The sequence below is a fragment of the Nylanderia fulva genome, unplaced genomic scaffold (assembly GCF_048542155.1).
Source record: "Nylanderia fulva isolate GAGA-0341 unplaced genomic scaffold, ASM4854215v1 Scaffold36, whole genome shotgun sequence".
NCBI lineage: Eukaryota > Metazoa > Arthropoda > Insecta > Hymenoptera > Formicidae > Nylanderia > Nylanderia fulva.
The window spans coordinates 192,444-218,149 of NW_028190433.1; the positions used below are offsets into that span (position 1 = coordinate 192,444).

General features: G+C 33.2%; 5 protein-coding genes and 1 long non-coding RNA gene across 12 annotated transcripts; 3 read left to right on the forward strand and 3 right to left on the reverse strand.

Annotated features, from left to right (window-relative positions):
* The first annotated feature begins 6 nt into the window (after positions 1-6).
* Positions 7-4,688, forward strand: LOC114946094 (transmembrane and ubiquitin-like domain-containing protein 1). Of its 4 annotated transcripts, none has more exons than XM_029322525.2 (4): positions 7-71; positions 1,744-2,074; positions 2,188-2,494; positions 2,792-4,688. In XM_029322525.2, the coding sequence occupies exons 2-4, from the start codon at positions 1,762-1,764 to the stop codon at positions 3,246-3,248; spliced, it is 1,077 nt and encodes a 358-aa protein (XP_029178358.1). In that variant the 5' UTR covers positions 7-71; positions 1,744-1,761; the 3' UTR covers positions 3,249-4,688. The 4 variants fall into 4 exon arrangements, with proteins under 4 accessions (XP_029178358.1, XP_029178359.1, XP_029178357.1 ...); XM_029322526.2 differs by lacking the exon at positions 7-71 and adding an exon at positions 885-1,462 and having other exon boundaries at positions 2,239-2,494; XM_029322524.2 differs by lacking the exon at positions 7-71 and adding an exon at positions 894-1,185.
* A 284-nt stretch (positions 4,689-4,972) lies between these two features.
* Positions 4,973-9,248, reverse strand: IleRS (Isoleucyl-tRNA synthetase). Its single transcript, XM_029322457.2, is given in 1 exon segment — positions 4,973-9,248. A coding segment is annotated over 1 exon segment (3,660 nt). The 5' UTR covers positions 9,172-9,248; the 3' UTR covers positions 4,973-5,511.
* Positions 9,249-9,503: 255 nt separating this feature from the next.
* On the reverse strand, positions 9,504-15,583 carry Tace (ADAM 17-like protease Tace). The gene is made up of 14 exons (XM_029322423.2): positions 14,958-15,583; positions 14,369-14,507; positions 14,169-14,269; positions 13,975-14,096; positions 13,579-13,729; positions 13,282-13,478; positions 13,012-13,206; positions 12,762-12,900; positions 12,469-12,623; positions 12,102-12,182; positions 11,588-11,796; positions 11,235-11,473; positions 10,690-10,805; positions 9,504-10,616 (listed from the first exon to the last, which is right to left on the reverse strand). Exons 1-14 carry the CDS (start codon positions 15,013-15,015, stop codon positions 10,308-10,310), a joined length of 2,211 nt encoding a protein of 736 aa, XP_029178256.2. The 5' UTR covers positions 15,016-15,583; the 3' UTR covers positions 9,504-10,307.
* Positions 15,584-15,746: 163 nt separating this feature from the next.
* Positions 15,747-20,912, forward strand: eco (Establishment of cohesion). Its single transcript, XM_029322436.2, has 6 exons — positions 15,747-16,005; positions 16,423-18,171; positions 18,389-18,614; positions 18,742-18,915; positions 18,994-19,199; positions 19,280-20,912. Exons 2-6 carry the CDS (start codon positions 16,448-16,450, stop codon positions 19,401-19,403), a joined length of 2,454 nt encoding a protein of 817 aa, XP_029178269.1. The 5' UTR covers positions 15,747-16,005; positions 16,423-16,447; the 3' UTR covers positions 19,404-20,912.
* A 314-nt stretch (positions 20,913-21,226) lies between these two features.
* LOC114946046 (putative ATP-dependent RNA helicase DDX43) lies at positions 21,227-25,535 on the reverse strand. 4 transcript variants are annotated; one of them, XM_029322438.2, is made up of 11 exons: positions 25,397-25,535; positions 24,146-24,513; positions 23,854-24,075; positions 23,551-23,766; positions 23,346-23,472; positions 23,100-23,265; positions 22,745-22,987; positions 22,436-22,583; positions 21,948-22,189; positions 21,623-21,785; positions 21,227-21,544 (listed from the first exon to the last, which is right to left on the reverse strand). In XM_029322438.2, the coding sequence occupies exons 2-11, from the start codon at positions 24,470-24,472 to the stop codon at positions 21,404-21,406; spliced, it is 1,995 nt and encodes a 664-aa protein (XP_029178271.1). In that variant the 5' UTR covers positions 24,473-24,513; positions 25,397-25,535; the 3' UTR covers positions 21,227-21,403. The 4 variants fall into 4 exon arrangements, with proteins under 4 accessions (XP_029178271.1, XP_029178272.1, XP_029178274.1 ...); XM_029322439.2 differs by having other exon boundaries at positions 25,384-25,535; XM_029322441.2 differs by lacking the exon at positions 25,397-25,535 and adding an exon at positions 25,084-25,252.
* LOC114946047 (uncharacterized) lies at positions 22,309-23,704 on the forward strand. Its single transcript, XR_003822547.2, has 2 exons — positions 22,309-22,643; positions 22,728-23,704. It is a non-coding gene; the product is annotated as an uncharacterized LOC114946047 (long non-coding RNA).
* Positions 25,536-25,706: the final 171 nt, after the last annotated feature.

Consider the following 25,706-nt stretch of genomic DNA (forward strand, 5'->3'; position numbering starts at 1 on the left):
TTTTTCGCTGCAACAAAAGGGTTTAAAAATCTTACTTTCGGATTACATTTTTCGCACACTTTGAGAAAAAGGTAATTAAATTTGATCGATATATACAAATTCAAAATGTTGAATTCAATCAACTAATTAATTGAAGTGCTTTTTAAAATTAACAATTATAATTTTGTAATGGATATACATGTGGTTCCTCGATTCTTTCGAATCGGATCCTGCATGTATATATTTATTGATGCGTGGATTTTCCTGTTGAAAGTTAATACGTCGATACGTATTTATATACAGGGTGTCTGACATAAAGTGTCACACCGAAAATATACAAGTAAATCTCATTATTTGGAGATTTTCCTCAGCAAAAATATCGGGAATATGAGGGAGGCCATCATTTTTTGCATGTTCCCAATTTTTAGCATCATGTATATCTTTATAATTAAACCTTAAATTAAAATTTTATTAAAGTAAACTCTACTTGAAATTAATTGGAAAATGTTTTGTTAATATTTTATTTCCACGAGGCTTAGTTTGCGAAAAAAAACCTTTTATTTTCAATCGTTTATAACTCGAAAATTATTGATGCCTTTATATTTTTACTGAGGAAAAATTGTTTCTAAATAACAAGATTTGCTTGTATATTTTCGGTATGACACCTTATGTCAGACACTATAAATCGATTATATAATGACGATAATGAGCACAAAAGTTATCGCAAAAGAATAGAAAAATGGAAATTTAATTTATTATACGCGCCAAAAATTCTAATCTCAATCACATTCGATACGATTTATTTTTCCAATAATTGATAAAATTCACTATAATCAAAATAATTAATACAAGTTTATATATCATGTGTAATTTAAGAACGAATCACGATTGATAAACTTTTGTTATAGATCTGATTTCTTCCTAGAACTTGCAATGTAGATAGCGATGGACAAAATTTATTCGACTGCGATAATCGAAGTTTGTAGTCTCACGTCTCACATGACAGAGAAAGAGAGAGAGAGAGAGAGAGAGAGAGAGAGAGAGAGAAAGCAAGACGATCGCGCATTAATTATTTACCAGTTCAGTCGCTATCTGTCATAAACTACTATCTGCGTCATCTCCAGATGTTTGTCGATCCGATTTTCGCGAGCATCTTGTTGTTTGTAATCGTTACGTTCCCGATACACGTCTGCGACATTGAGAGCAGTACGTAACGAAAAAAAAACGTTTCGTCAATAAAAACAAACGTGTCGAACGAGTTTGCTCGAGGAGACGAATATAAGAAACGCGACATAGTTTTTTCTTTTCTTTTTTTTTCCTTTAATACTCGCGATTTTTTATTAGATTTGTCAGATTGCATGTCATGATGAACACCGTTCTCAGGTTCTGAGAAAAGAGCAGTGTCTACCTCGAAACAGTTCTGTGTTGACAAACTCCTCTTTCGACGAGATAACCTCTCTGATTGACGGATTTTTATTGCTATGTACGCTACGTTTTTTATTTTTTTTCTATAATAATTAATAGTAGTGGATGGAAAACGTCATCGTGAGATGTGTCAAAATTGCTATTTAATCAAGAATCTACATATAAGTCTCAGTCCAAGAAATTTTGATATATTAACTATTCTCATACAATTTTATGAATAATATTATCTTAATTTATTGACTTAATTGTGTATTTGAACATACGCTGATTATCTACTTATATTGTAATCCATTTGATATTTATATTATTGTAATGCATACAATTTTGTTATTTCCACAGATATCTATCTTGAATAAGATGTCATTGATCGAGGGAGTTGGCGATGAGGTCACAAACTTTTTCCTTGTCATGAGTATTCTTCTGATTGTATGGCTCGCCTGGTGTTCGACGAATATTGCGGATCAGCCGCTGATACGCACCGTACTTATATTGCGTGACAGAACGCCGACGCGGATTGCGACGATAAGAGCCAATAATCAGAATACAAGCAGTATCGGTATCCAGGATGTTGGGCGGCCGCCAAACTTAGAAACGACAGAAGAGGAATCAACTGAGATTTCGGATAATAGCGATAGTACACAAGCAAACTGTCCAAATGCATCTGCCATGGGTAAATATTCTTTCCTATCTTTTTTCTTTACATAGATGTTAGCTAAATTTTTTTTATATTGTGTACAATATCAGATATTGGTATTAAATCTCTTATATTGTGTACTATGTCAGATATTAGTGAAACTTGTCAAGACATCCCTAGACCGATTGTTGAATCTACAGTGACAGAAGAGGTACTTATTGAAGCCATGGATTCATTCAATAACGATGACCCATCGCTGTTAGAAACATCTGTTAAGGAAGATAATTCTGATACGACAAATACGTTAGACCAAACTGGTACTAGTTCATCAGAACGTACAACAGAAGACTCGACTCTAAGCGATAGCAATGAAATCACCATAAAATTGAAATTCATAAACGATGATCAGAAACTAGTAACTGGCAGTCTTAAAGAACTGCTAGGTGATTTTAAAAGGTGATTATTTGATTTAAATTTATACATCATGTTTTTAGTAGAGTTTGTTTCTATTATTATAACATTTTTATTTTATATATTACGTGTCAATAATCTGCAATCTACTTTGATAGCAGTATAGCTAACAATATAGTTAATATAATATTATTTTTTATCACAATTTTATATATATATATATTAAAATATAAAATTATATATATATTAAATTGTATATATTATGATATGCAGTTTTTTTTATTTATAAAATCATTGTAAAAGGTGAAAAAAAATATTAATTCGATAATTTCGATTTTGCAGAAGGCACTTTCAAATGGAATTAGAGGCGCATAAATCAGTACGATTAGTATTTAACGGCCGCGTGTTGCAGCCCGACTCTCAAACTCTTGAGCAATGCGGCTTATTCAATGATTGTGTGGTCCATTGTTGGGTGCATCAACCGCGGCAGACTACCACACCATCATCCCAGACGTCTACATTAGACAATTCGTCGTCCATCTACTTTAATTCCCAATCGTTCTCGGATCTGCCCACCGGCACAGGTCTCAGTTCGGTGCACAACGAATGGGATCTGAGTCGACTCCTAGTAAGCATCCTGACGATTGTCCTAGGTCTCGCGTGGTACTCGCGGTATCATTATGCGCAACTCTTTACCGCGACGACCACGCTTGCACTCTACGCGCTAACCGCGATCTTTACCGTCTCCTTATTTAGCAACTTCTTTCCCGATCAAGATAACATTCGAAATGTCGAATAAAACAGCGACATTTGTGTATATGTTAATGAAAGCACTTTAAAATACAAATGATTTAACATATGATTTAACGTTATATGCACTTAATTTAACGAGATTACTATTTGACCATTAAATCAAATAACAATCTCTGAACATTTGCTTTTAGTGTAACACTTTCGAAATCAGGTTTATAAGAACGAGTTTACTATATAATTTGATTTTTACAATTTTAATAATAGATGTTAATCCTGATTTGTGTCTCCAGGAGTTGCTTAATTAAAGAGAGATTACAGAACATAACGTGCAATGCACATTTCTATTTCGGAGAATTTTTTTAGATTATATTTTTAAACTGGTTGGTTACAAAGTAATCAAGCATCCTATATAGAGTACAGGAAGTGTTAAATAATCGCGTAAAATCTAACGTGACATTTTTTTGTGGAAAATTTCTAATATAATATACATGTATGTGTGTATGTATATATTTATATTATACATACATACATATATATATATATATATATATATATATATATGTATGTATGTATGTATAATATAAATACACACACATATATATATATATATATATATATATAATACTATATATATTTACATATATAATTTCTACAATAAATATTACTTGTTTGTATTGTATAATAGAAAAAATAACTTGCATAAGAGTAACTTATATACATTTTTCGTTGCTAAATATAATTCTGAAAAGATAACTTACCATTCAGTGAGAAAATATAAACATTAAATATTGACAAAATATTAATTTATTTATTTCAATCTTAATTACGATTTTAATTAACTATAATAATATTTAAAAAATATAATATATAAAAATATACATTCTAAAAATATATTTATTTATATAGTTAATTTTCTTCGAATTTTTTGCAATACGTTATATTGTTGGTGCTATGCGAATGACAATTAGTATCAAGTATATATCATAATGTTTTTATTCGCCGAGTTTAATAAACTTATTTTACACATTCAAACATTATGTGAGAATGCAGACGGTTACTCAAATAATTTTACTTTAATTGTAATCTTACATCTAATATTATAGATGTAAGATTACAATTAAAGTAAAATTATTTGAGTTCTACATGAATAATAAAATAAAAAAAAGATATTATATTATTTACAATTTATATTAAAATATGGCAAGCTAAAAGTAATGCTTGCTTATGTTGTACAATTTGTATGTGAAAAAAATTGCTTATATTAATGAAATTAGCTTTTTCTAAAAGACCTAAATGGATATTTATGGCGAACAAATAGAAATTGAGATATAAAAATACAAATAGAATTATTACCAAAAATATTTGTGACATAACAAGAAGTATACTATTATCTCTGCGACTTACTGTACCATATAATTTGTTAAAGTTAAATTAATTATATATTATGATTGTTTTAAAATGCCAATAAATGTCTATTTATTTGATACTTTTATCATACATATTTTTTGCTCTCCTTATTTTCTACAATAAATATATAAAAATAAATATAAACCAATATTTTGAATACCAATATGCTAAGATTTATATTATCTGTCATCTGTCTCTAATCTGTTTTTTTACACAATATATTATTAATAATCACAAATTATACATTTTTATAATACTCAAACATGATATGCAAGAGGGGAATAAATATAATAAAATTATAGAAAAGAAGAAATCTTAAAATATGTTTATAATTTTAATTTTATTTTTTTTAATTTTACAAAATGACCAATATAAATAAAACTTTTATTGAAGAAGATTGTATTTGTTTTATACATAATGATGTTAATTTATAAAATATTAAATCATTATGTGTTAAATAAACAATACAAAAAACATGCTGTAATATTAATTTAAGATAAACTAATACTCAAATACTTAAATAACTCAAATAAAATAACAAAAAAAATACATATTATTAAAGAACATGCTCTAATATTAATTTGAGACACTCAAATAAAAAAAATACATATTAAAGAACATGCTGCAATATTAATTTTTAAGGCAAACTCAAATTAAAAAAAAGAAATATATTATTCTCTAATTAAGCTTTGTAGTAAATAGGTACTTTCATTAATGAAAAAAAAAACTGAATAACTTAGCTCTCCCTCAATTTTCATCTAATTTGAAGATATAACATTGTTTCTCTTTTTTTCAGGAACTTATAATAACGGTATGATAACGATTCTTGTTTATGAGCTTTACTCAACTTTTTTTAACGCCTCTTTTAGCGGAACGCTATCACAGTTGAATGAGTCAAATGGTCAGATTCCTGACCTCACGACTTTAATGTGCTGTTCGTTTAACAAGTCTATGTCTACCGGCGTATTGTCCATTGTTACTAAGTTATGAAGGGGTTTATCTTTACAATACAATTGGTATGAACAATCGTAAATACCGTATACCAACTCAATCTCCTGTTTCAGGCGTTCGTACGTTATGATACCAAGTTGCTCGACGTACAACAAAATCTTCACAGGATCTTCACGTTTAAAATCATTGAATGCCGCATCGTATCTCAGTGGTAAACGCTCGTCGAGTGTGAAGAAGACGTGAGCATCTCGTACTTCCAGATCTATAATTTGTTTGGACATGTCGCTTTGATTCCGAGTCGCCCAGAACTTCAATTTTATGTCTCTGATCGTTTGCATTTCGCTTTAGAAAGTAATGTGGCTGGGATCTTGAGGAGAGTCCGCAATATTTTTCAGTGGAGTCTTGGTCATGCATTCAATGAACGCCTTGTGACTGACCATCACCTTGGCTAATTTATCTTTGTCCTCCGTGCAATATATTTTGTAATATACGAAAGCTGCGTCAGTTGGTACCAGACGAGTCCTCTTCCGCAACTTCTGCACTCGATTGATCACTTCTCGCGCTATTCCCTCGTTATGTAACTCCTCGTCGTAAGTGATGTCCAGAAGAATCAGCAGGCCCCCCTCGCTGTGAGCTTCGTACTGAACACCTTGTTTCGACAACTCCTGGGCTGCCGGATCACTGAAGTTGTACATCAGACGCAGGTCCTGCTCTTCGAGTGTATGACCCTGCACGACAATCTCCTTCGTAGCGAGGAACTCTTGCAACTGTTCGTCGGACAGTTCCTTGATGGCCTGCATAATCTGCTTGAACTCGCCTTTCAAGCGAATACCCAGAGTCTTGTGGTCCGGTTCAGCTCTCAGAGTCACGCCATACTTCTTCTTATCGGTGGTGACGGTTAATTTCCTGACGTTGAGCTCGTCGAGTATATACGTCTTCAGCAGATGAATGTCCTTGAGTACCTTATCGTCCTGGTGTATCACAACGACCTCTCGTAGGGGATATTTCGTGGGGATGGTCTGCCTGTCTCGTACGATACGCCCCAGTTCGATGACAGTCTGCATGCGCGACACGGCCGTTTCTATGTCCTCGTTTATCAAATGATTATGCGGTTCTGGTAACATTTGAAAATGTACACTGGTATGTAACGGGGCATCATTCTTCTTAGGCAACCACTTTGACAGCCAGCCAAACATAAATTCCGTTAAGAACGGTGTAAATGGCGCGTAGACTCGCACCATGGTATAAATAACCAGAAACAAAGTGTTCAGCGCGTTTTTGCAATTGTCCAAGCCCTCTTCTCCTTTGATACGCTTCCTGTTCATTCTCACGTACCAATTTGTAAGATTGATTATGTATTTGATTAGGTAAGGTATTACAGTGTACAATCTATACTCCTTCATCTCCTTCTTCACGAAAACCAATAAAGACTGGGTGAAGGACAATATCCATTTGTCCATTATATTGTCGGAATAAGAAAGATTCGTTTCGTCGAATACAAATGACTGGTTCGTAGTTTGCTGGTAACGATGGATATTTTGTATAAGAAAACGGAACGCGTTGTACCAGGGTAGAAGAACGTCCTTGATGATGTCGCGAACGCCGTCCTCCTTGAATCGTAAAATCTCAGCCCTCACGACCGGCGAATTGATCAGGTAGAGCCGCAAGGCGTCCGCTCCGTATCTGTTGATCACGGTCATGGGATCGGGATAATTCTTCTTGCGCTTCGACATCTTCTGGCCGTCCGCTGCAAGGATCAGACCGTTGACGACGAGATTCTTGTAAGGTGCCTTGCCGAACAGGGCGGTGGACACCACCAGAAGTGTGTAGAACCAGCCGCGCGTCTGATCGATCCCCTCGGCGATGAAGTCCGCTGGGAAACATTCGTCCAGGCTTACTTTATTAGCGAACGGATAATGAATCTGCGCATAGGGCATGGAACCGGACTCGAACCAGCAGTCGAAGACCTCGGGAATGCGACGCAATGGCGGATGTCCCGGACGTTTCGACGGGATCTCCAGGTGGTCGATGCTCTCGCGATGCAGATCCTTGATTTCTGTACCTGTCAAACGTTCCAGCTCCTCGATGCTGCCTACGCAAACGACTTCCTCCTGGTCATCAGAGATCCACAGTGGTATAGGGTTGCCCCAGTAGCGATTTCTACTGATAGCCCAGTCACGGGCATCGCGCAGCCAATTGCCGAATCGTTTGTCCTTCACATAATTAGGTACCCAGAAGGTTTCACTGTTCGCTGCTAATAGCTGGTTCTTGATGGATTCTACTCTGATGAACCAAGAGGGTACAGCTCTGTAAATGAGCGGTGTGTCGGTTCTCCAGCAGTAAGGATAACTGTGCTTTACTCTACTAGCAACAATTAATTTCTCCTTAGCTTTCAGATATTTTATTATCTCCTTGTCCGCATCCTTGACGTACATACCGAGGAAATCGTGAACCGGCTGCACGAAACGACCACAGTCGTCCACAGGACATGCAAAACTGTCTTCCTTCGTTATTATACCGGCGTTCAGACAGCATCGATAATCATCCTCACCAAAGTATGGAGCTTGATGGACAATACCAGTTCCTGTCTCCGCTGTGACATAAGTATCGTTCAATACTTTGAAAGCACCCTTCGCTCTATAATCTATGAAATATGGAAATGGTGGTTCATACTCCTTCCCTTTCAGATCGATGCCCTTTCTCTTACCCAGTACAGTGTAAAGATCTGGGGATTTGAAAACAAGATGCAGTTGAGCTTCTAACATGATGTAAATAATACCGGAATCATTATTTTTAACTTCTATATATTCCAGGGTTGGATTGACGCACAGTGCCAAGTTACTAGGTAAGGTCCATGGAGTGGTGGTCCACGCCAGCAGAGAGACACCCGGCTCGTCCAGGAGAGGGAAGGCCACCACCACAGTTGGATCCTGAACATCTTTGTAATTCTGACCAGCTTCGAAATTGGCCAGCACCGTGTTGCAACCAGTGGAATAAGGCATCACTTTGAAACCCTTGTAGATGAGGCCTTTATTGTACAGCTGCTTGAAGATAAACCAAATGGACTCCATGTACCACGGGTACATGGTCTTGTAGTCGTCGACGAAGTTTATCCATCGACCCGTTCGCACGATCAGCATTTCCCATTGATCGGCGTACCTCATCACGATATTACGACACTTGGCGTTGTACTCTGCGATGCCCATCTTGGCCACGTCATCGGGTCCCTTGATGTTGTACTCCTTGTCGATCTCGTTCTCCACCGGCAGTCCGTGACAGTCCCAGCCGAAACGACGCTCCACGTGGAAGCCGCACTGGTACGCGTACCTGGTGACGATATCCTTGATGGTGCCGGCTAAAATGTGTCCGTAATGCGGGAGACCGGTGGCAAATGGGGGTCCATCGTAAAACGAATACCTGGGCTTGTCCCGCGACAGTTCCATGCACGTGTCGAACGTCCGCTCTTCATCCCATTTCTTCAGAACCTTCTCTTCCGTCAGCACAAAATTGATAACCTCCGGCAGATTTTCCGGTTCTTCAGATTGTTCACTCACTTTAAACTCGTCGTCGTACTGAGGCCGACGCAAGTCGTCTTCCACGTTTCGAGACATCGTTGCATATAACCTGAACGCACGCTTATTCCGACAAATACAGACCGAGGAGTGAGCATGCCCGCGAATGACACCATGACACGTGACACGAGGTCTTTGCGCGCTTGCGCAGTTATTTCATCATCACGGCACAGAATATATAATACAATAGTTGAGACGCCAAGTTTCTAGTGTGTATGCGTCGACCTCAAAATATGGCTGACGGCGCAATTTTTGAATTTTTATATATAATCTTTTCTCGCATTTCTAAAAGAAAAATTACAAATAAAAAATGCCAACTTGTTTATTTATATTCAGTTGTACTTCGTGTAATAAGAGAAAGAAGACAGAAATATAATGACATGAGAATTAAAACAATATTTATTTTCTTATACAATATATAAGTACTGTTTAAATGAAATTAAGTATTTAATTAATTATTTATTTAGAGTTTCTATTTTTTAATTATTTCTTTCGTAACAGTTTTTATAAATCTTCAAGAAAACGATAAAGAAATAAATCTCTAATAAATTAATTGTTATTATCACAACCACTGACGAGGTACTGTTACCTCGTCAGTGTCACAACTAATAGATATGTGTATCAAAATATATTTTTAAAAAAGTGATAAAAACAATCTTATATTAAAATTAATAATTTAGATATTATAATTAAAATTTCAATTACATATATAGTCTATGTAAATATTTTTACAACAGTGTTATTTTTTTGTTATATAATTATTATAAAGTAAATGTTCTCAGTTTTTATCAATATTGTAAAATATCAATGTAAAATGACAATAATACTTCAAATAGTCATAATACTTTAAGTAATAATAAATACTGGCAGTTGAGATAACACTTTAAAGAAACTTTTAGCATATATATATGTGTATATATATATATATATAAAAATTAATCAACTTTTTAAATACCATAATATAGTATTCAAAAAATCATTCAATTCTTTTACATTATAGGAATGTATATCATTTGTTCTCTCAATCACACAATTCATTTGAAATTTCACAGCACTTATGTAAAAGTTATATACATAAAATTGGGAAAAAAATTAATTTTAGAGTCTAACCCAATATGACTTTTTTGACTAGATGATGAAGTATGTAATACAATGCGACTAATTATATTCACGATTTAAGATTGATGTATAACATGTTGCACTCTTTGCCGCTGACCACCAATATAAATCACCTGTCTCGGCTCGTCCGGATGAATGAGTTCGTCCGTATGTTTCCATCGCCATTTCTTTTCACTCTCTTTGACACGTTTGTGATCGATGTAACTGATAATGCAGCTCGCTGGTATCCATATAATGGTGGTAATGATTATTACAGCGCCTACTATATTATCTTTTAGAAAACGCATAACTTTGTTGATATTTATATCCTCAATAATGTCCCAAAATCGCTCCACTACATCTTGAATTGTTTTCTCACACGTGCCCTAAACGAATGTATGATATATTAGAATCGACAAAAACTTTTATATTAAGTAAAGTGATGTAATATTGTTTTACCTGATTGCAAAAACCTTGAATGCATGGTGTCCCATCAGGTAAAATATCTATTGGGTCTACTGCAAAACATGTTTCGTTCAAACTCATTCTACAGCATCTTTTACATGCATCAGCAACTGTCAATCAAATTCAACATAATGATAATATTAATAATAATATATATCTTTCAACACGCACGACTGTGCAGGTATAAATTATCAGAGTATTAGTTATATAATATATTACTTATATGTTTTATATTTTTAATATATTAATTATGTAATATATCTAACTAATTTTTAACTTTTACAACTTTTTATTAGTTATAAATATCTTTGTAAAATAATATATCAAGTTTTCTTCAATTCTGATCAAAACAATTGTAAGCATTAAAATTAAAAAATAGTTCTATATATTGCACACAGTAATAAGTTACTAATAAATAAAGTAAAATAAATTCTAGTTTTTTCTTGTGAGATGATACAAGTATACATATAGGTGGTAAAATTCTTCTATCACGTATCGTTTCTATTGACATGCAAATAAAATTAAGACAAAATACATACTTGTGTCGCACATGCAACTTTGTAAATTTTGGGTCTCGCAGTACGGCACACATTTGCCTAAACGACACTGACCACGTTCAAGACAAGCAGTACCATCCTTCATGGCCGGAGATCTTGGACATTCGCTAGACGCCCCGGTGCAACGTGATTCTTGTTCGCAAGTGGCGTATTGCGCGTCGCGACATTGCGTCGTTGCAGCCATATACGTACAAAACTGACAGCATGGAGAATTTTTGTCACTGTGGAAAGAAATAAATGAACATTTAGCATCGAGAAATATAATTATTATAAAATCAGAAAAAAAATAGAAAAAATATGTAGATATATATATATTGTTCAATTCTATACATTACCTACAAACTGCTCCTTGACTAGTTCGAAGTTTGCAATTTTTGTCACAACATTGATCATTGTCTTCTGTTCCCAGAAGACCTGCGTCGCATTCCTCGTCGCCTTCAACTCTCAAATTACCGCAGAACGATTCTTCCGGCTCTGAGAAACAGCGTCCAGATTTGGCTAGTAAGACCTTTCTGATAGACCGTAAGCTGCATGGCGAAAATCTCTGTGTATGAAAAAAAACCCATAAAAGTGTATGCACATGCATTTATATATATATATAATATATATATAAAATGATATATATATAACCCAGATAGCCACAGTAATTATTATGACATCATTTTGACATCAAATCTGTGGCTATCTGGGTAATATAATATATATAATAAATATAATATATATATAAAACAAAAGCTATAATATAAAAAATCTATATTAATATTTCATTTAAAAAAAACATGCATCAGAATTCAATTTATCACATTGTAATAGAAATTAAAGTCTGCGAATAGCACATATATACTTTACCTTGTTATTTACATCATAGCCACTGACACTGTAAGTATACATCAAATAAGATCCACCTTGGCTTGCACTTGGGCTGCAATCCTATAATGTCGAAATTTTAAGTTCCAATCTTGCAAGGAAACAGAAGAAAAATAAAATAAAAAATTTATTGCAACATGAAGTGAATATTGATACAAGCACATGCTTAAACAGTTAATAAATGAAGAATTTCAATATATTTTAGCACCAACATCTTCACTTATTATATTTTCACAATATTATATTTTCTAATTTTTAATAATATTAATTGCTGTTTGAATTGTGTTGAACATTAATTCATATCTCAGGAATTATGAATATATACAATAATATCTGAATTATAATTTACCGATACATCCGGATCATGTTCAGAACCCCAATTATGACCAAATTCATGTGCTGTAACCAAATCAGCTTCTCTTGTAATTACTCTTTGTCCATAATGATTTCTGCTGGAGCTTAACCCTGAGTTTAGATATAATGTATATCCAATTTTAAAATAATCTGTAACAGAATAAATTTTAATAATTAAATCTGTTTTTATGTTATAAAAATTATGTAATAAACATTGCACTGTGTTTTGCCATTATACATTATTTAATCAACATTAACTCTAAATGTTTTTCAATAAAGATTAAATACCTGGTGTACATATACCGCCCACTGAATTTCTACGAGGAGATCCTACATAAGCCAATCCAAGAATACCACCTTCAAACTTAAGATCAGTAAACAGATGAGCCAAACAAAAGTCCTTATGGCTATATTCTCGACTAAACACCTGCATTAATGCATTATGTAATGAGAAATATATATATATAGTATTTATATATAAAAGTAATTATAAAAGTATTATAAAAGTAATTATATAAATAAAAATGTATATAATAACCTCGAGCAATGTACGGACGTCCCATTTCTCGCGAATCATATTATAATGTGTTTCGCCACCTCTCACTCGTGTCGGTTCACCATGAACGACGATCTTTTTAATAACAAAACCCATTCCTTTGAAACCATCTTCCTCTTTATGTTCATGCCATAAAGTGTCATTGTAGATCTTATGTACTCTATCAATTAAACTTATCTGCAACAATTTAATATTATTACAATTGCAAATCAATGTATATAGACAATTGTGCACTATTAAACTCAGCTGTACCAGATAATTAATTGTGGTTTTTGTATTACTGCTACCCATTTCTTGGAAAAATCGATAATCTGCAACTAGTAATAATGGACATCTTGTTTTTGTTGGTGCAAATTCGTAGGTTTCTGTTTGCCTTTTCACTCTGCTACTGCTGTTAGCCTTTTTTATATCATCTTCTTCAAAATCGTCTTTGTCATCTAGTGTATAATCTATAACAGAAAGTGTGCATAAAATATTATTGTAAAAGTAGAAATAATTTTATAAAAAGAAAATGTACTATATTTATAATATATTGCAGTAAAATCATACTTAAATTTTCTTTGACATAACCACAGGTCTTTGGAGCTCCATGTGTATGACCTTCTCCATCTTTATAATGTTCCCAACTGAGTTTAACATCAGATGATTTATAAACGATCATTGTTTGATTGTCTAAATGAGGAAGATGTCTCCAAGATGGCTAAAATACATCCAAACTCAAAGTTAACTTCTAATTGACAATCTATGTCAATGTAAATAAAAATAGTTAACAATAAGATATATCATTTACAATACAATGATATATTGCAAAACATTCTCATTTTTAATATTACTAAATTATATATATATTAATAAATTCTTCTCAATTTTATTTAATTCGTTGTTTTATTGTTGCTTAACTTATTAGCTCCTAGTTTACAAATTTTGTTCAATGTATATACTCACTTCAATATGATAGGTTTCATCCGAAGTTGTTATAATACCTGTTAGAATACCATTATTAATATGCATTTGAGCATGAGACTCAATTTCTCCAAACACTCGTCCATGGTAAAATTCATCATGATCTGTGAGACAAAATTTAAAAAATACAATGACTTGCATTTTTTTTAATATATTATTTAAATATATTATCATACCTAAGTGTATAGGTTTCTCTTTTCCATCAGCATTAACCTCGTATGCCTTAAAATTGGAATGTATAACTTCTCTTCTGGGTGTTAAAATTAATCGAAAACGACTGCGAAAGAAAAAAAATATTATTAATTAATACAAAATATTATTAAAAAACTCACAAAATTTTTTATATTAAATTTAAAAGTAATCAAATATATCTTACCGCCCATGTGAATAAAACTCCACTTCACTTATTTTATTGTATGGATTATAACTATGGTGAACACCTCGCTTTATGATCCTATGTTGCAAATAACTACTGTGAAGCGTTTCATAGTATTTCAAGTTTCTATGAAGTCCATCTGTAATATTATAAAATTATTATAAAACATATAAAATTAATGCAAATATTAGATAAAAAAATATCTGACATTACAAGATTTATAATAGAAAATAAAGCAAAATTTTTTATTCAAAAATAAGATAAATTATCTAAGAATATCGAATAAAATATTCATTTATTATAATAATTTTCAAGCCTGCTAGTATTAAATATCTTACTAATAAGCCTGAAAAGTTTACGCTAAAGTTTTTTTGGCAATCTAAAATCAAAAAAATATTATTGTATATTTCTATTAATATAAAAAAACTTAATTTTTTAAAAAATTATTTATAAATCTTTCTTTAACAAATTTTTTCTCAAGTTTAAAACAAAAAATTTTGCCATTTATATTTTACATGTAATTGCAAATCAATTTGACATACTTAATTACATAAAATAACAATTATATGAATTAAAACCTATAACTTACAAATATTCTGGAGAGTAATAAAAATACAATAGACAAATAAAGCATTTCGCTTATCCATTGTAGATGGAAGAATTAACAATATACTTTGTTTTATACACTTTTTTTTATATATATTTGGTATTTTCCGTGCCGTCAACCTGTATTTAAATAAAAGGTTTTTTGGCACTCCTTTCTCTATTCCTTTTTGAGAGTACTATATTATCTTATTAATTTCCCTAAGGAAGGTCCGTTTTATATACACTTATGGAACAGAGGTTAGAATCAATGACGTTGATATATCTTTCTTTTTCTTGCACGGATTATAGCAGTTTTGTGTATTTTTGACACAAAAATCATCCAGGAAATAGAATTTATGATAAATGACATAATAAATGGGTGAGTAAAGAGAACAAAATAAGATTATTCACAATTTTGTACGTAAACATCATTCTCTTTTCTCTCATTCACGTATCAAACAATAGGCCAATCAGAAACGCCCAGCCAGAAATGCTAGAATCTAATATGGCAGCTGACAGATAAATTTTTTAAAATAATTTTTAATAAAATTTAAATTTTCTCTCAAAATAACACAACCTTACTCAGCTCTTTAGCTAATTGTAAGTCGCTTTGTGCTCAATTGTGTTACACTAGTGTTACACAGTGTCTATCTGTCTTTTTTGCTAAAAAGCACCCTATATTAATTGTTTTTCTAATTATTCAGTGCATGCGCATGCGTGCGATGCTCCCATGATTCAAAGCATTTTGGTTATAGTGGATAATCATCATGATTTTATGTAATTCATGGTCAAATGTAGCTAAGCGCATGCGCGAAAAACGCGCGTAACCTCACCTCAGTTGCACAGCAACTAAACGCAGTGTTCAATTATTTTGTTGATTTCCCGCGCTCTTCGTGCAAACTTGTGTCAACCCGTGTGAAAAGCAGCAAAAAGTAGACCGGTTTTCGAAGAAAACTTTGATGCACGAGTGCAACATTGAACATCACTTGATTAATCAACAATCTCTGATGCACTGAACGAAATCGCATCCTTAAATTCGCTGCTCGAACCAGGTAAAGTTTATTTATATGTTGCATTGAGAGTTGACTTTCATACATGTCAGTTTCTTTCAATATTTCATCACTCGATTAATCAACAATCTCTAATGCACTGAGCAGAATCGTATTCTTAAATTCGCTGCTCGAGTCGGGTAAAGATTATTTATACATTGCATTGAGTTAACTTTTTCGTACATGTCAATTTTTTTCAATATTTGATGTATGATTCGCCTCTGATATAAATGGAAAATAGATGAATATACATATATGTGTAGAAGTTAGATTAAATCAGGAAATAATTTTTTTGAAATTATCTATTGCATTATTTGTTTCTATATTATTAGTAGGTATTATAAAATTCTTTGATTGTTATAAGCAGAGCATATTGAAATATCTTAATTTCAATGTTGTTTTAATTAAAGTATTCTTTAGATTTCAGAAAGAGAGTTACTTGACAATGTCGGTGGATAGCGGTCATGGGGATTTACTTTATACTCCACGACGAGCTCAAAAATGTCTTTTTGCACCATCCAACGGCGATTCTTCCAAGAAAAAATCATCTCAAGACTCAAATTTTAGCAGAAATGTCGAAGCAATATCAGAAGACTCAGACTTAGGTCCGATGTCACCGCTGGCTCTTACTGATCGAAGTCCAAGTATTAGCGGCAGTTCTTCAGAAATAGAATTTATCTCTCCATTTGCGACACCTGAAAAATTGTTCCAGTTTGATGCACTTATATCCTGGGATCGCTTGACATCAAAACGTAAAAAAGATGATTGTATGTCATCCTTCAGTTCACTCAGAAAAACCACTAGAGCCGCTAGATATTCAAAGTGCAAGATTACTGACAAATCGTCGAAATCACTGCCATCTTCTCCTCGTGCATCGATGGAACCGTTGACGCCACAGCACTCAAAGATGAATGTGATAATGAATGAAATAGTACCGGAAACACCTCAGCGAAGTTTTGCCACAGAGTTACAAAACCAGAGCATCACTGAAACACCTCGAAAGAGCAGAACTCCTGAGAGTAGGCAGATAACACCCTTGAGTTCCATAAGTAAAACAGTCCTATTGCCAAAGCTTCATAGACGAAAGTCTTTCAGCGGGATCGAAATGACTGAAAGTTTCTCACCCGAACAAAAGGAGAACACATTGAAGAGGCGCGCACACGATCAATTAACAATGAATCAGGCGAAATTATTTAAAACTGATGATAATTCTGCGCCTAGAGCGAGAGCAGCGTTGTTTCAGGAGAAAATAAACGAATCTAGTGGCTTGAAGAATATTTCATTAAGTACAAAAACTTTTTATAGTAACAACGCGAGAACCAAGCGGCCTTTTGCTTTCGGTGATTTTAGCGATAGCAATGTTAAAAAAAGACGAAGTTTACCGGTACAGAGCATAAGTAGTAGACGTTCGTTATTAAAGAAGCAAAAAGGTAAAATAAATGCCGGCGTATTTCACGGAATTAAAAAGCCAAAAAAGCCTAAAATAAAAGTGGAGATATTGAAGACAGAAGGACAGCATGTTACGCACAATCTTACTGATGCGAATAAGAGTCCACCTGCAGATGATGCTCAGATGAATGCAATTGTGGAGAAAGCCTCTTCGCCAGAGATCGACGAGAATAAACGATTTTTTAAAACTAAGGAACCTAAACTGATTCAGGATGCTACAGTAATGATAAATAATAACGTTAAATTGAAAGTAGCAGATAATAAAATAACATTGGATCAGAAACACGTTTCTGCCACAAAAAACGTGCACAAGCAACAAGTAAAAGCTGCAACAAATATCTGTCTGGATACCACAGATCTGACTGTAGATGAACCAGAGGTTGAAGCTACATTGCAACAAAATAAAGTTAATAATCTCCTGAAAATATTGGAAGATGATTGGGCGGACGATGATGAACCAATGAAAACATCAGCCAGTAGTGCAGTAAACACGATTTCTCCATTAAAATCAACGACGATACTATCTAACGACGCGATCCTGTCTCCAGCCACTGAACTCAGCAACATGACTTCGACCATGAACATCAAAGATGTTACTTCTCTAACAAATTTTGGAAATCTTTCGCTCGAGAACAAAAAAAATAATAATGATACCGCGAAAAGTGGAAAAGTATTTCCGTTATTCAACAAAGGATATTCTGCACCTAATAATATTTTCGAGTACGTCATGCAATGTCCGTAGAATAAATGAAATCTTTTTCATTATTGTCTAATTTATGTAAAATGATATTTTTTTTTACTGATAATTTTATTTAATTTATATTTTTTAATATGTAAAAATGTTTGTTGAAAAAAATATTTGACTTACGTATGCAAGGATACAAAGAAGAGATATATTTAGATATATTTTGATAGTATTTTGATTTATCTTTTTTAGAGAAACAAGTAACGCAAATGCCACAAAATCAACGAAAAAGAATATGCAATGGCAATTGTCTAAAAAATGTGGCGGTGCAGAAGATCAATATCAGTTAGATGCTGGTCAAAAATCTTTTGGTGCCACTCAATGCCCAGAATGTAACGTTGTGTACCAATTAGGCGATGCTGAAGATGAAAATGCTCATTTAAATTATCACAATAGTATACAGACTTTAAAGTTCCAGGTAAACTGCATGATCTTATATTCATAAGATTAATTGATTATATATTGTTATAAAATAATTATATATTGCTATAAAGTAATTACATATTGCTATCAATATAATAATACATCTGTTGTATATATTTTAGGGATGGAAAAAGGAACGTGTTTTAATGGAGGATCCTTTTACATCTAGCAGAATAATTTTGGTCGAGCCGCACAATTCGAAGCAACATTGGAAGAAAATATCGGAGATTTTAGCCATTGTAGATAGAGATTTGGGATTGGCGAACATGAATATATCGGATTATCAGAGCAAAACGGTATGTATACCATAGAATAAAAATATATCGTGTATATCGTATCAAATTCGATAAAAGAGAAGTACGCGTTTCTCACAGATCTTCTTGTACATACGCGAGAAAACCATTCTTGGAGTATTGGTAGCGGAACCTATTCAAACGGCGTTTCGCATGATTCCTGAACTAATTGAGCTGGACTGTTGCACCGCCGAAAGCACACCTACGAAATGCGGCATAAATGTCGTCTGGACAGCAATGAGCCACCGTAAACGGGGTATAGCCACTAAACTCGTCGATACTCTGCGGTAAGCTCTGCTGCGGTTGTTAATTAATCTAGTGTTAGTAACGAAAGTAGAAATTATCACTGTTCACACACATGTTTCAGATTAAAATTCTTCTACGGTTACGTGATGTCATTGGACGATATAGCGTTTTCAATACCGACCCCAAGCGGCAAGATCTTCGCCGAGAAGTACACGAAAACGCGAAATTTCAAAGTTTACAATTAAGTGAACTTCATTTAAACTTACATTTTTTAATGTGTTTTGTAATAGCTTTTTTCATTATTGCTAAAATATCCAGTGGAGCATTTATTATTATATCATACATTTTATTAAGTATTTTATTGTATTTTATCTTGATGGTTTTCTATTTTCGTGAAAATTTCACTAGAAATGTTGTAAGAAAAGTAAGATTGATAATCTTCTTAATTTATTAATTTTCTTTTTTAAATTGTCAATATAGAACTACATTTTATACTTAAATTACAATTCTAATGAATTGTTCTTCTTTTTATTTTAATACAGTAAAACATAAGAAAATAAATTTAATATAAAGGAGTTTAGATATTTAATTACAGATTGTCTAGTTTGGAAGTAGATAATAAAAATTTCGCATATCTTTGAAATAAATACATTTAATTTATATAATCCCATCTGAAATTTGTTAAATAAATAATTCGCTACTAATTTTACTAATTTTTCTTAAAAGATGATAAATATATATCTAACAATATATTGTCCGGAAAGTAATGCGTCGCATTTTTTTGTGACGCGACTATACATCGCAGAGCGATGGGACCGGTTGGGGAGGAAGGGGGGTACCCTTAGCTTTCCAACGGTAGGTCGCTCAATTGTTTCCATGCGCTTGGAGGGTTAGGACGGCTTATTCTGTGAACCTCTGCTTAGTGGTCGCGTCGAACTTGTGATGGAGAGAACGATAGAGCAACGCTATGCGATAAAGTTTTGCGTGAAGCTGGACAAGACGCCGCTGGAAACTTTTGAAATGCTCAAGAAAGTTTTCGGGGACGATTGCCTTTCCAAATCGCAGTCAAACAGATGGCACAAGATGTTTAGAGAAGGTCGGAAGGAGGTCGCCGACGAGGCCCGCGCAGGACGCCCGTCAACATCGCGAACGGACGACAATGTGACTCGTGTGCGCCAATTATTGAATTCAGACCGTCGAATGAATGTTCGCTTAATGTCGGAATTATTAAGACTGAATCACAGGATCGCCCGCGTCCGAAAGGAGATCCGCGCTTCATGGAAACTCCATCACGACAACGCGCCGGCTCACACCGCCTTTGTTATTACGGCCTACCTGACCCGAATCGGTGTGGCAACGGTGCCGCAGCCGCCCTACAGTCCCGACTTGGCCCCGGCGGACTTTTTTTTATTTCCTCGGCTGAAAAGGGAGCTCAAAGGACAACAGCTCGAGTCGGTTGACAACGTACAAGCTACTTCGACGGCCTCCCTGAACAGCATCCCAGTCAAGGAGTTCCAGAAATCTTATGACGCATGGAAATCGCGTTGGCAAAAATGTATTGACGCAGAAGGGTCATACTTCGAACAATTTTAAGTTGTTTTACCTATGCGATCAATAAATTCTTTTTTAAAAAAATGCGACGCATTACTTTCCGGACAAACCCTGTAAGTTATTATTAAGATAAAGAAATGTGTTATATGTAAAATTATCTGTGTTGGGTGAGGAAATTAAATAAACTTGATTAAATCAAATAATTGTTTTTTTTTTAATCAAATCGGAATGTACATATAACATCTTTTGATTTGTTATAACATTTAAACAATATCTATTTAGAAAAACTTATATATAATTTCTTAATACTGATATTTTTTAAACACTGTATAGGGTTGCATGTTTTAGTATTGATAATTATACAATTTAGAACTATATGCAATTTTATTTAAATTGTATAACATGCAAAGTGTATTTTAATCTCTCAGTATAAAATGAAATATTTTAATCTTTCAGTATAAACTATGACATTTTAAATCCTATAATTAACTTTGGCAATTAATAAGAAATAAAAAAATAAACATTATCTGAGATTATTCCTCAGAAATTTTATGGATGAAATAAAAATGTAATATCACAATGTATTAGGTACAATGATCTTATATAAGATCCTCTTTACATTGTTCGATGTATATAGTTTGCAATTACGATAAAAATGAATCTTGCGTTACTCGTACAATTAATCAGTCGGATTTTACCATCGGCTACGATTATAGCCCTGTCTACTTCTATTGTTACCATCTCTACCATTTCTTAAAAAGGATCGTTCTGAATCTTTCTTCTGTTTCCATGCTTCATACCTTTCAGCCATTTTATATAACTCCTCAGGTACTTCCTGAAATAGAAGATACAAGCATTGTATTTTTTTGTAGAAAATTTGGAAGAATTAAATGCTCGCCTAATATCTACTGACTTGCTCAGCCTCTTCAAGAATACTGATGAGTTCCTTAGCATGATGCCAGTCTTGTCTCGTCATAAAAGTAATACTTTCACCTGTTCGACCAGCGCGTCCGGTACGTCCGACTCTGTGAACGTATTCTTCTATATCCTTTGGGAAGTCGAAATTCAATACATGTCTAAAATAAGAACGAAATTATTATAATAAAGTTATGTATGCATCCATGCATGCATGTATGTATGTATGTATGTGTGTGTGTATGTGTATGTGTGTGTGTGTGTGTGTGTATCGAGATTACATTTAAGTAACATAACGCATTTTTTTCATTTGTGCAACTTACGTAATGTCTTCAATATCGATTCCTCGACTGGCCACATCAGTCGCGAGAAGAATCTGAACAGCTCCGGTCTTCAGATCCTCTAATGCTTGTTCTCTGTCCGCTTGCTCTCTATCACCATGAATACTCTGACAATCAACATTCGATAAAGCTAATTCACTAGAGATATCGTCCACCTTTGCTTTTTTACCAAAAAATACGATCACCTTATCTTGAGGGCCCATCTCACGGAAGAACTGGTGCATCTATACAATACATCGCAATAATATATGAGAGATGTGTCAAGATAGTTTACAACTTAATTGTATAATATTTATGCATTTAATTTTGTTTAAGAAAATTATTTTTTGGAAAATATGAAAAAGAGCATTGATATAAAACTCTGTGTAAAACAATTTATTATAATCTCATCCAAATAAAAGTTGAGAAAAAAGGAGCAATTCAAGAATAATAAATAATCGTTGTAAATTATTTTAAAAAATGCTACTAACCATATCTATCTTATCATCTTCACTAATCAAGTGAATCCTTTGTGTTACAGTGTGAACAGCTGCTAAATCAAGTGACCCAACGCATACTTGAATCGGATTTTTCATGTACGATTGAGCTAAGCGTCTTACACCTTGTGGCCATGTAGCGCTGACAAACAGATAGAATGCGGCGCATTAACATTCATTGCATCAATTATACATAATACTAGTAAGTATTATATAAATAATTTTATTTATTAGTTAAATTTCTTTTCTTCTAAAAAAATTTTATTCTAATGGTGCGAATTTTTAGATGTGACTTATGTATACCTCGTCATAACGGTTTGTCTATCTGGTCGTACACCTAGTAAGGTTTTGCGAATTTGTGGTTCAAAACCCATGTCCAGCATGCGATCAGCTTCGTCAAGTATGAGATATGTCACGGCTGATACGTTTAACACTCCCGCTTGCACCAAGTCGTTTAATCTTCCGGGGGTTGCGATTACTATCTGCACGCCCTTTGTTACCATGTTGATTTGTTGTTTCCGACTTCCACCACCGTACACGCACACGCTAAAATAATTTTCGATCATGTATAATATATATAAGAGCTTATATTTTGCAAGATGTAAAATAGTAACACATGAAAATATGCAAATCGGAATCTTATATGAAATACACTCACGCTTTAATACCGCGATAAGAATATTTTCCAACTTCCTTTTCAATTTGCAATGCCAGTTCTCTAGTTGGTGCCATAACGAGGACATTTGGTCCAGGACGCTCTTCACGAGGAGATACTTGCCCATCAATGTGGATCAAAGCAGGCAATAAGAAAGCAAGAGTTTTTCCTGAAATCATGATTATCATTAATATATCAATATATGCGAAATCGTATATGAATCGTAACAAAAATAAAAAATCATCGAACCAGTTCCGGTTTGCGCTATCCCGATAAGATCTTGACCGCTCAATAGAATAGGCCATGCTTGACATTGTATAGGGCTTGGTTTTTCAAATTTCTGTTTTTGTATTTCTTTGAGGATATCTGGATAGTTCTACAATATAAAAAAAAATATGTATCAATTTTGTCAAAATAATAGAATTATAAACTAACATTTGGCTATATATATTACTTGAAAAGCTTGTTCAAAAGTTTCAATGAGATTCGGTATTTTTATCTCCTTGGCGCCCTCCTCGTTCTCAAAAACAAGTTTAACTTCAATATTATTGTTAAGTTTCCTGAGTTCGGCTACTTTTATTTTTGGCATATTAGCAACCATTGGATCCTCTTTGTAAAAGTTCTTGATAATAGGAGGCAAAGCTGCCCATTTTTCCTTCTGAAGTTTCTCCTGCCAAGAAAAAGATTAATGTATTTATACATTTATAAATTATGAAATAGCTGACCTATTAAATTTATTATTACATTCAAAACATACATATTCGTCATTAGCCTTGGTCCAATCAAAATTGTTCCAATCAATTTCTTCGTTTTTCTGTTCAGAATTAGTTTCTGAGTTTTGGCCAAATGTTGTGCTTTGGTGTGAAGTGCTTCTGTCGATTAATAGTTCCTCTATTAAATTTTTAGCTCGCTGTTGCGCTTCATCTGTACCAATCAATGTCACTGCAGCTTGTCCATTTCTATTTGATTGTTTGTCAATCTTAATAAAAGCAAAAATATCACAGTTAGATTACATTTTACATAATGCTTAAATAACTTTTGTTACTTACAGTGATCTTAGCATTGCTTTCATCTTGCAGAGCTTTAATTTTGCTGCCACCTCTTCCAATAAGTCTTCCAATATTGTTTGGATCGATGTATATAACAAGTTCATTTGAACTTGTATCATATGAATTATTATCATTATTCCTCTTACGAGAACTGTTAGAGTAAGTTTGTGTATTTGACAATGAGTCTACACCCCAGTTATCATTGGAAGATCTATCAGAGAATCTCTGAAACTGATTGTCTCTTCTGTTTCTATCTCTTCCTTCCCAATTGTCATAATTTTGATTATATCTTTCTGATGTTCTGTTACCTTCCCACCTACGACTCATTGTTGATAGTATTAGGAACTTTTGATAAAAACTAAATTATTCTGAAAATATATAGAAATTATAATATATTTAGTATAAGATTGAGATGATAAATATAATATCTGTTTATATTAGTCCAATTAGAAAAAATGTATACTTAAAAAATTACATAAACTATGAAGAAATAATAAACGATAAGAAAGAGTTTCTTTGTTTTTAAATTTTATAATAGTTTTATTTTTCAAATAAAATGTATACAACACAAAAACACATAACAGATATTATATTTTATCAAAATTCGAATCCTGTTTTTCTTATTGATACGAATGTGTTAACTTGCAAATATATTTTTTATATATGATAAAATATAGCAGATAATACACATTATTGTATTCACATCAGGAAAAATTAATTTGAAACTGTTGATACAAGCTTCTGAATTTATAGGCGTAATTATTTTATTATAAATTGACATATATATACATATATGCTTTGCTTCTAAAGGTGGAGTCTGCTACATTGTAACTAGGCGCGAGACACTACTGTACATGTGTCTCTTGATACGTATATTTAATATTTTACAAAATGATTCGCAATTAGAGATTCCTTTTGATAACTAGCTATCAGATTACATTCTCGTTATGCTGAACAATGGCTTAATTTACACCGCACTTGATACGCGTATTAAGTACTATGTTTGTATTAAATTAATTGTTTGGTATTGACGCTGTAAATGAAGAATAAAGAAATTTCTTTCTTTCTCCGCGAGAAACGTGAATATATAAAATGACTCGAGATAAAAAAAAGAAAAAAATGTACACAAATTTCTATTACTATATTCAGTAGAACACGTTTTTTTTCATATACACAATTTTTTTAGAATCTGATTTATTCTAAGGTGTACGGACGAAATTAAGAATCGGAAGAAATACCTTTTATCCTTACCTTACGTATTCGTTGATCGTATTCGTATTTATTATTCGAACATTTAACTGCAAGAAATTAAAACAATCTGAATATATTGATTGAAAAAACGACACTGCTTGGCTTCTACAGTTAGAAATAGAAACGAAACCATTAGGAAGACGGCGACCAATCAGCTGTTCTGCAGAAAATGCATGAAAATGAGATATGGAATTTTATTCATCAGTCCAATAGGAAGGTTCCTTTTCTAGGGACAAGGCGTCATAGCTAAAGTTCCCAGGAAGCACGTTCTCTCATTGAACGCTGCGATACTTGTGATATATCATAAATC

Bases quoted from the DNA above. Each gene is read 5' to 3' on its own strand.
- LOC114946094 (XM_029322525.2), top strand. From the start codon at position 1,762: ATGTCATTGATCGAGGGAGTTGGCGATGAGGTCACAAACTTTTTCCTT. The intron at 2,075-2,187 runs GTAAATATTCTT...GTACTATGTCAG, and splicing joins TCCAAATGCATCTGCCATGG to ATATTAGTGAAACTTGTCAA. The intron at 2,495-2,791 runs GTGATTATTTGA...TCGATTTTGCAG, and splicing joins CTGCTAGGTGATTTTAAAAG to AAGGCACTTTCAAATGGAAT.
- Tace (XM_029322423.2), bottom strand. From the start codon at position 15,015: ATGGATAAGCGAAATGCTTTATTTGTCTATTGTATTTTTATTACTCTC. The intron at 13,207-13,281 runs GTACAGCTGAGT...AAATTGTTGCAG, and splicing joins AAACCACAATTAATTATCTG to ATAAGTTTAATTGATAGAGT. The intron at 12,183-12,468 runs GTAAATTATAAT...TCGACATTATAG, and splicing joins AACATGATCCGGATGTATCG to GATTGCAGCCCAAGTGCAAG.
- eco (XM_029322436.2), top strand. From the start codon at position 16,448: ATGTCGGTGGATAGCGGTCATGGGGATTTACTTTATACTCCACGACGA. The intron at 18,172-18,388 runs GTACGTCATGCA...TATCTTTTTTAG, and splicing joins GCACCTAATAATATTTTCGA to AGAAACAAGTAACGCAAATG. The intron at 18,916-18,993 runs GTATGTATACCA...CGTTTCTCACAG, and splicing joins CGGATTATCAGAGCAAAACG to ATCTTCTTGTACATACGCGA.
- LOC114946046 (XM_029322438.2), bottom strand. From the start codon at position 24,472: ATGAGTCGTAGGTGGGAAGGTAACAGAACATCAGAAAGATATAATCAA. The intron at 24,076-24,145 runs GTAAGTAACAAA...GCTTTTATTAAG, and splicing joins AAAGCAATGCTAAGATCACT to ATTGACAAACAATCAAATAG. The intron at 21,786-21,947 runs GTAAGTTGCACA...TTCTTATTTTAG, and splicing joins ATCGATATTGAAGACATTAC to ACATGTATTGAATTTCGACT.